The sequence below is a fragment of the Lotus japonicus genome, chromosome 2, assembly GCF_012489685.1.
Source record: "Lotus japonicus ecotype B-129 chromosome 2, LjGifu_v1.2".
Classification (NCBI taxonomy): domain Eukaryota; kingdom Viridiplantae; phylum Streptophyta; class Magnoliopsida; order Fabales; family Fabaceae; genus Lotus; species Lotus japonicus.
This window is the reverse complement of record NC_080042.1, coordinates 70667985-70677439: the sequence shown is the minus strand read 5'-3', so window position 1 is coordinate 70677439 and position 9455 is coordinate 70667985. Positions and strand designations below refer to the sequence as shown.

The window sequence follows — 9455 nt, the reverse complement described above, 5'->3', positions numbered from 1 at the left end:
TCTTTTATCAATAATATTGACTTCAGTTTTCAAAAAAAAAGCAATATAAACGGAGTTATAAGAGATGGTCATGTACCTTTTTAAAAAATTGAGGTTCTTGGTGCACATATTGTTGGCACAACTGCAAATATAAGAAATTCTAAGCAGCACATTGTCAAGTTAATTAACTAAATCACATGAGCAATATTGTTTGAGCAAAAAAATATTTATTCAAAACAAATGAGACACAAACATACTCACAATAATGATTTCTGACGTGTAAAGAAAATTCAAGCTGTATCAAGTGAAATATATTGAGAAAAACCAAGTAGAAAAATCTTATGTGGTTGGGAGAAAAAGGCAACAAAGATATTCAGCTGTATTTTGTAATTAACTTGTCAAATTATTAATACAGTATCTCACCTGATCAACAAAAATATATACAGAGAAATGATTGGGCTTAGTGCTGAGGAGAAAAAAGGTAAGTTTAATGAATAATATTGTAAATATAATGGATCATCCAAGTTCGTCAACACAGTTGAATTTCACAATTGGTCCTCATTCTCTTCCTCTTTTGAAGGGTCCTACGAGTCATTACGAGGATCATCCACAAAAGCATCCCCAGCTACTTGTTGAAAATAAAAACGCTCAAGTTACTGAAAGCAGGTAAAGATGATAAGTACTAATGAATTTGGCTCCTCTAAAGTGAGTAACTGACTTTAGAGAAAAAAAAAAGCAAGGCATCTCTACCATTGATGGGGAAATCAGCTGAAGAAATTACACGTACATGTATAACAATTCATAGATTTATTAACATATTAAGCATTGCTTTTCCCATCAAATTGAGATAACTTACTTTTTCATTTTAAAGCGCGAGACCGTAGTTTTGAGGAGCCAATTTGGTGCTACAACTAACAAAATAGATAGAAAAGCTAAAGTACATAATACCAATCAGACATGCATCTCACCATCCATGGCATGAGTTACGGTTGCTGCAGATTATGCTTCCCGTGTATGGAACGGAGTTATGATATATACACATCTCTCCACTTCTTTTCCACATTTATTTCTATCTATTTCTCTTTTCTCTATCAAATAAATCAAGTATCACATCTTTACTTTCTCTCACCTTTCTTCCTATCTTTCTCTTCCTCTACCTCTCCACACCTCATTTTTTAGGTGTGAAGATATAATTATTCGTATGGAATGCGAACCGAGAAACCCCATGTTAGTTACATAAAAAATTGCTTTAAATGTTGTTTTCAAGCATGTTTGAATCAACTTATAGTTCGATAGAATCAATTCTTAAACACAGAAGCTAATAACGTGAGCTTCTTCCTATAATTGATTAACTTTAGAATCAATTGCATGAAAATGTCCAAACATACACATACGAGAACATTTTTCTACTTGAACAAGTAACTTATTACCTCTTTTGTTGTGTGAATGATCCTCATGGGTAAAATGAAAACAAATGTCATCCCTAAAGAAATCAAGACTTCCCGCCATGGAAGTTGGAACCAAAATGCAGCTTGTGAAGGTGTTCACAACATATAGGCTATGATGGTCATTGGGACCAAAATGCTGACAAACCATGATTGTAATAATTTGTGGGAATTCATCTTCTTCATGATTCTTATGTGCACATCTCCTTTTAGATCACTTTTTGTCTTGTTCCACACTTGAAGACTCATTCTTTTAAATATATAATTAAAAGGATAATTAGATGGCTTATCTAACAAAATGGAATACAATATAGAATTACAAATCAAGTCATATAAAGAAACTTATGGTCAATTTAATTACCGTTTTGTAAAACGATTCAGTTCTTAAAAAGTGAAAAACACATCATTTAAGAAATAGAGAAATGAATCAAATGATCTCTTACTCTCGATGGAAGATGACAACATGTGAGATGGTGGCAGTGAGAGCTGCAAAACCCAACTGATAGCTAATTTGCAAAGGTCAAATTGAGATGAACCCTGCTGTACTTTTTGTAACTATCATTATTCTTTCAAAAGTTATGTGTTTCAATATACTTAAAACATTGTGCATCTCACCTGTCAAATCATGTGTTACGACTAACCGCTGTAAATTTTTTCACATCATAGAAATTGTTTCAATACATAATAATAATTATAAAATAGAGTGAAACGAGATATCCAATTATAACACTAAGAATAGCTGATCCACAAACATGCAGAAGACTTCATAAGGAGCTAACAACAGTTTTGCAATCAAGGCCAAATGAGTCAATGCCAAGGCCAAAAGGCCTGACCCCACCCGGTGTGCAGTAAGGCCTTGGCATTGACTTATTTAGCCTGGACTGGAAAGCTATTGTTAACTCCTTAGGAAGTCCTCTATATGTTCCTATGTTCCTGTATCAACTATTCTAGTTGGATATGTCATTTTCCTCTATTTTATAATTCTCATTATATATTGGAACAACTTCTATGATAACATCAAATTTCCATTGGTCAGTCCTAACATTCAACATGTGAGATATACAATGTTTCAAAAATATTGAAACCCAAAACTTTTAGAATGGACAGGGATAGTTACAAAAACTACAGTAAGGTTTATCTAAGTTTGTCCATTGCAATTAGCTACCAATTGGGCTTTGCAGCTTTCACTGCCATCATCTCATATGTCGTCCTCTTCCATGGCAAGTAAGTTTTCATTCGATTCATTTCTCAATTTTTTAAATAATGTGTTTTTATCTTTTTAAAAGAAAGAATCGTTTTAAAAAAGGTAGTTAAATAGACCATAAGTTTAAACTTATGTCCCTTGATTTATTCTATATTGTATTCTATTTTTTGTTTAATGAGTCACCTAATTATCCAGTTAACTATATATTTAAAAGAATTATTTTTCAAATGTGGAGCAAAACAAAATAATTATCTAAAAAAAGATGTTCACACAAGAATAATGAAGAAAAGTCCCGCAATCGTGATTTGTCATTATTTTGGTCCTAATGACCATCATAGCCTTGATTTCTTGTTAAGGTCTTAACAAGCCCAACTCCAACTTCCATGGTGGGGATCCCTGATTTTTTCAGAGATAGATAGCATTTATTTTCACTTTATCGGTGAGGATCATCCAAGCAACAACAGACATAGTAAATTTCTTGCCTAAGTAGAAAAATGTTTTTGTATGTGTATTTTTGGACATTTTCATATAATTAATTCTAAAGTCAGAACCAATTATACTAAGAAGCTCATGTTAATTTCAAAAAAAAAAAAAAAGCTCATGTTATGAGAATGAACTAGAAGTTGATTCAAACAATGTTGATAATATCAATACTTATTTCAAATGTTTTTATTTATTTAAAATAAAGTAATTTATTATCCAGTGGTACCAATGTGATTACAAAACTAATACTCCCTTCGTTCCTAATTATAAGACCTAATACAAAAAATTACACTTATTAAGAAAGCATTAAATGTATCTAATTAGTGTATTGATTTTAAAAAAATGCATACATTCTTTCATATTTACCCATTGTCATTTTCTCTTACTAGTAATCATTGCATTAATGGTAGGTTGTAATTAAAATTTTGAAAATGAAAACACCCAATTAATGTAAGGGGTATATATGGAAAAATGCAATATTTTTTTATTGAATTATTGTAAAAATGCCTTATATTTAGGAATATGAAAAATGAAAAATTATGTCTTATAATTAGGAAGGGAGTAATTTAATACTTTTACCCTAGAAATTCACTTCTAAATGTATTCGGAATACTTAGGCATCTACTGCATTATGAAAGGATAAGAATTGAAGATAATAAAACAATCTAACAACAATGGATAGAAAAACTCAATTTTTTAAATGAGTTAGGGGCAATGGAAACGTACAATTTGTCTTTCCAAAATATAGCACATCCATCACGTGCTTCCCCAGTGCGATCCTGCAATGAATGATAGTAATAACCCAAGTAAGGAAATTTATTAAATATTGGGACTTCAAAAATTTGTATGAAATTTCAAATATCAATATAATTTACCTTGTAAACACCTTTAAAGTCATTGTTCTGGAAAAGACCATCCAAATCATTAAGATGATCAACCTCCTACAGCCACAGGATTTATGAGAAAACAAATAGAAAGCAATAAGGAGAAGTAAATGAATTTTGTATATGATTATCGATCATTTATACACAATTGTAGCTAACTTAACTCCTATAAACTAGCTATTCTGGTGGTTCTCAGTAAACAATAGTTAAAATTGAATTTAACTATCGATAAATAACAGATTATTTGTTACAATTAATTGACCATGTCCGTAGATGAGAACCGATCACTTTATTCTCTCACTTTGACAAATTCAAGGACACATGATGTTAACTTACAAAAGAGAATAAAAACTAATTAGGTTTTTATTTGAAAAAAAAAAACTAATTAGGTAAAATCAAAATGTTCGTGCTAACTGACATATAAGGCATAATATATCAACATACATATCTCATGAAAGCCTATGAATACATAATACCCTTCGTTACACGATTCACAAGTAATCAAGAGTCTAGCTATATTTAAATTAAAACACAAGTTAGTAAAATTAATATCCTTAAGTCTTCTTTTTCTACCCTTCTAACCTCAATAAAGATGCACATATGTTAAATGTAAAATGGTTGTAAGTTTGTAACAAGATAAGAAACAGTGAAGGATTAATAAACTACCTGGAAACTATGTGGAATGTTAGAATATAAATCCGATGCTTAGATGCATTGTCAACACCAAGTATATTGTATGAAACAACTACAACCTTATCTGCAATAGGAGTGGAAAGGTTGATCAGAATAGTAAATACAGACCGAAAATTAATGGAAACAAAACAGTATCCACATGCAAGACAATGAAGTACCATAAAGTTTGATTAAAAAAATAGTGATTTGAATTGTGAAGAAGAAAAGAGTGAAAAGGGAATTTGGGAAGAAAATAAATTGGGGGATAGTGAATGATATACCTCATCACAGCCAAGAGAGCGATCAGCACTCTGGCACACTACATCTTTGAAATCTTCAGTTCTGTCTCTCGTCACCATCTCTTTTCTGCCGGAAACCACCGTGCAAGAGTCTGTTCGCGTCGTGTGGTTCACCAGGGAGAAGGTTAGGTGCAGGGGTGTAGAAGGTTGTTTGTTAGGTGCTGATATATTGGGTGCAATTGTAGCACGAGATAAATTGTTAAGGTGGTTATTATAGAAACTTGAAGAAGCTTGAGTTACATGGGTGTGTGTTATACGTATATATATACAGCAATGCTGATCGAGGTATTAATTTGAAAATAAAATCCTAACAAACTTACTATCACTATCAAGATATCTTAACATGTTACATTTAACTTTTAAGCTTCTTCGGTTAGTACTCCTAGAGTTATTATTATAGATTTATAGGCTAAGGTGGTGTGCGACAAGATAGAGAAAGGGTTGGACCAAAAAAAAAAGATAGAGAAAGGGAACATCATGTACAATCTAATCTTTTTTTTTTGGTAGATATGTACAATGATACAATCTAATCTATTCTATCTAACTTTATAGTATAAATATCGAAATAAATTTAATTGCGTTGTGGAACTGTTATACTATTCTGTAGTGTTCTGGCCCAACCTCCCTTTAAGATAAGTTATACACTTAAACTTAAAAAAAAAATAAGTTTTACACATGATGAAGATGATATGATAATGGACATGACTGTGTTATTATATTATATTTGCGTAACAAACAATGGATTACGATAAGATATCGTTTATGTTATCTTATCATGTCTCTTTATGTGCAACTCATTGTCTCATGTTTATATCATATGAATGTGAAACGCTAATGCGAAGTACTACTAAATACTGCAAAAGAGATTTTCTGCATGATCGGAGATACGAGGGAGGAAAACAACGTTTTGTTAATGTTCCATCAGATATGTACAATTTCTATGAGATAGGCTAGTTTAATAAGAAGTATCAGTCCTATATGATAAACATAATTTATCGAACAGCTTCCAAGAGGACTAAACCAACAGGGGTTAACCTGATTCCAAACTCTATAGTTAGACTGATCAACTGATTGATCACAAGTCACAACAAAAGACTTGGGAAGAGAAACCCTTTTGAAAAACAAGAAAACAATCACGGATTACACCTGCAGATATTTGCCCTTCTAAAAATAGCATGATTAACTTGCTGATCACAAGAGAAGACCTGGAAGGGGAAGCTAAAGCGACGGCCACTTCAGTTCAGAACCCGACTGCTAATTCTAACTTTGCAGCATGCCTTGTTCAGTCGTTTTCCCCAAGATGCTTACAAGTCTGTTTCTAACCAAAGAGAATGTTTCCCGAGATAATAAAGATGGCAAAGTCCACCAGGCACCGAGAATTCCAACCAATGTGAACTTCTGATCTCCTATTTCAACAGCAGCCAGGCACAAAAGCGTATAGTCCTGCACTTCAACTTTGCTGGCATACACTGACTGTTTATAAAAGGATTACCAGATGTCAAAGGCAATAGTCACCCAACAAAAGCAAGGGTTTGATACTTGTCAGAAATCAGTGGTATTTAGAGCATATATACGACGTTAAGAACCCGAACTTGAATGTATACCACATTACAAATTCACAGTCAAAATATGATGTTTCTTCCACCAAAACAGCAGAAGTAATCCAGACATTATTACATCTGAGTATCTGACATTGTATTTTTAGACAACTTTATAAAATCTCTAGTAGGAAAAAACTTTTCAAGCAGAAACCATATAATAGAATAAACAAGCACAGCAATTTCGTATATTTTAAAAAACTGTACCCACCAGCTACTGCCACATTGGAGAATATTAGAAACTTTAAGTTTAAGCTAAAGAGAGGAACAGATGAACAAGAGACTATGACTCGGTGTCCTGGAGCTACAAAGGACACTAATAATATATTATAGTACTTTTGACATGAAAAGTAAGTATGCTGGAACATTTATGTGGTGCTAAACTACTGGTTCCCCAATTTATCTTCATAAGGCTGAATCTAAATAACAACGCCGGCAGTGGTATCTACAACAGCAAAAGCCTTATTTTACTAAGTGAGGTAGGCTATATGGATCACACAACGCAAGTGTACACGATCAAAAACCAATTTTTCTGAGATATTATTGACAATGAGGTCGTTTTTAACAAAATCTTCCAATGTTCTTTTTGGCCACCCTTTACCCCTCTTCACGAGACTAAAAACCATGTTATCAACCTTTTTCACCGGTACCTCCATATACCTTCTTTGTACAGTCCGTACTGCCTTAATTATATTATAGTGGTATGTACAATTAATATAATCAAGTGTGACGGGAAGGGCAAGGAAATTCAACCTTTCTATCAGTTTTTTTTTTTTTTGAAGTTCTTCTATCAGCTTATTATAAAGTGATATTAGATATACATGCAATACAAACGAAGTTATAAGAGATGGTCATGTACCTTTTTTAAAAATTGATGACCTTGGTGCACATATTGTTGGCACAACTGCAAGATAAGAAATTGTAATCAGCATGCATATTGTCAAGTTACTTAAACTAAATCACATAAGCAATGTTGTTTGTGCAAAAAAAAAATTATTCAAAACAAAAGAGACATGGTAAAAATACGGTCACAAACATACTCGGAAAAATGATTTCTGACATGTAAAGAAAATTCAAGCAGTATTCAGTGAAATATATTGAGAAAAACCAAGCAGAAAAATCTTATGTGGTTGAGGGGAAAAGGCAACAAAGATATTTAGCTATATTTTGTAATTAACTTGTCAAATTATTAATGCAGTACCTCACCTGATCAACAAAAATATAGACAGAGAAAGGATTGGGCTTTGTGCTGAGGAGGAATAAGGTAAGTTTAATGAACAATATTGTAAATGGATCTTCCAAGTTCGACAACACTGTAAGAAAGAAAAGAACAGGCAGCCAAAATTTCCTAGTCAAATTCCACAATTGGTCCCCATTTTCTTCCTCTTTTGAAGGGTCCTGCGAGTCATTACGAGGATCATCCACGAAAGCATCCCCAGCTACTTGTTGAAAATAAAAACGCTCAAGTTACTGAAAGCAGGTAAGGATGATAGGTACTAATGAATTTTGCTCCTCTAAAGTGAGTAACTTACTTTAGAGAAAAAAAAAGCAAGGTATCTCTACCATTGATGAGGAAATTAGCTGAATAAATTACACGCACATGTCTAACAATTCATAGATGTATTAACATATTAAGCATTGGTTTTCCCATCAGATTGAGATACCTTACTTTTCATTCTAAAGCAAGACCCTAATTTTGTGGAGCCAAATTTGGTACTAACAAAATAGATAGAAAAGCTAAAGTACATAATACCAATCAGATATGCATCTCACCATCCATGGCATGAGCTACAGTTGCTGCAGATGCAGATGCAACTGTCAGACCTAAGACTATGCTTCCACCGCCTGTAATGCGAACCGAGAAAACCCATGTTACATAAAAAAAAATGATAATGCTAATTGCTACAGATAAAATAATCAAAGGGATATGTCAACTTTCAAAACCAGCACATTTCATTTGAGTAAAACTTCAACATGAAATACTTGCATTTCCATTCTAGCACCATGCCACATTGCCACACAAGAAATTTGTCAAAATTAAAAGCTAAAACCTTCACATGCCTAAATGTTAGCCTCAAGTAACAAAAACTATGCTAGCACAAACATAAAAACCCTAATTTTCATTGGCATTTCAAAGGAAAGGACCAGAATCAGTTAATCTCACCAGAAAATCGGAAATTACGAAGGTAGCTAGCAGTAGCGGTAAGATGGGTTTGGAAATTGAAGGAGCAGCGTGGCGAGAATGGAAGATGGAGAGTCTTCGATTTCAGTAGTGTTCTTAGCACGGAATCGGGTTTCCATTTGATGCAATCTGAAAAGGGAAAAGAATGAGAAATTGTTACAGAAGAGGAAAACACAGTGGTTGAAGGTGAAATTTGATGATGGAAGAAGAAGAAGAAGAAGAAGAAGAAGAAGAAGAAGAAGAAGAAGAAGAAGAAGAAGGGTACTGGTAGTGGAAGTGAAGGCGTTGAAACGAGAGGTTGAAGAAGAAGAAGAAGAAGAGAGTGAAGAAATTTTGAATCTGAAAAGATGAACAAACTTTGTGGCGTTTGCTGCATCACCCAGCTTCATTTTTCTTCAACTCTTTGCTCTTGCTTTCTTCCCTCACTTGCCCCCATTCATTAACTTTGTAATTAATAACTCTCTCTCTTCATAATTTTTAATTTAAATTTAAAATTATTTCTTGAGTAAATAATTACTTTTATTTTTTTAAAAGAGGAATGCATTATTTTCCTACTTACCAAAAAAAAGAGGAATGCATTCAAGGCCAAATCAAGTTGACCTGGAGGTCGTTACATCATTCAGAGCAATAGCATGCAGGGTCGAGGGGAACCTCCTCAATGTTAAAGGTATTAGGGAATACCCTATAATTCCTAGATAGATGATTTGCC

At 33.1% G+C, this 9455-nt stretch overlaps 1 protein-coding gene and 1 long non-coding RNA gene across 2 annotated transcripts; both read right to left on the bottom strand.

Moving 5' to 3' along the window:
* Positions 1 to 2360: 2360 nt before the first annotated feature.
* Positions 2361 to 5202, bottom strand: LOC130735619 (uncharacterized). Its single transcript, XR_009018515.1, has 4 exons — positions 4949 to 5202; positions 4662 to 4752; positions 3987 to 4052; positions 2361 to 3890 (listed from the first exon to the last, which is right to left on the bottom strand). It is a non-coding gene; the product is annotated as an uncharacterized LOC130735619 (long non-coding RNA).
* Positions 5203 to 5857: 655 nt separating this feature from the next.
* LOC130739201 (uncharacterized) lies at positions 5858 to 9180 on the bottom strand. Its single transcript, XM_057591447.1, has 6 exons — positions 9012 to 9180; positions 8729 to 8875; positions 8338 to 8409; positions 7771 to 8003; positions 7424 to 7468; positions 5858 to 6439 (listed from the first exon to the last, which is right to left on the bottom strand). The coding sequence occupies exons 1-6, from the start codon at positions 9133 to 9135 to the stop codon at positions 6227 to 6229; spliced, it is 834 nt and encodes a 277-aa protein (XP_057447430.1). The 5' UTR covers positions 9136 to 9180; the 3' UTR covers positions 5858 to 6226.
* Between the last annotated feature and the right edge of the window lie 275 nt (positions 9181 to 9455).

Excerpts from the sequence above, each read along its gene's own strand:
- LOC130739201 (XM_057591447.1), bottom strand. The coding sequence starts at position 9,135 with ATGAAGCTGGGTGATGCAGCAAACGCCACAAAGTTTGTTCATCTTTTC. Across the intron at positions 8,876-9,011 it reads CGCCTTCACTTCCACTACCA|ATTGCATCAAATGGAAACCC; the intron begins GTACCCTTCTTC and ends TTCCCTTTTCAG. Across the intron at positions 8,004-8,337 it reads TGTAGCTCATGCCATGGATG|CTGGGGATGCTTTCGTGGAT; the intron begins GTGAGATGCATA and ends TTCAACAAGTAG.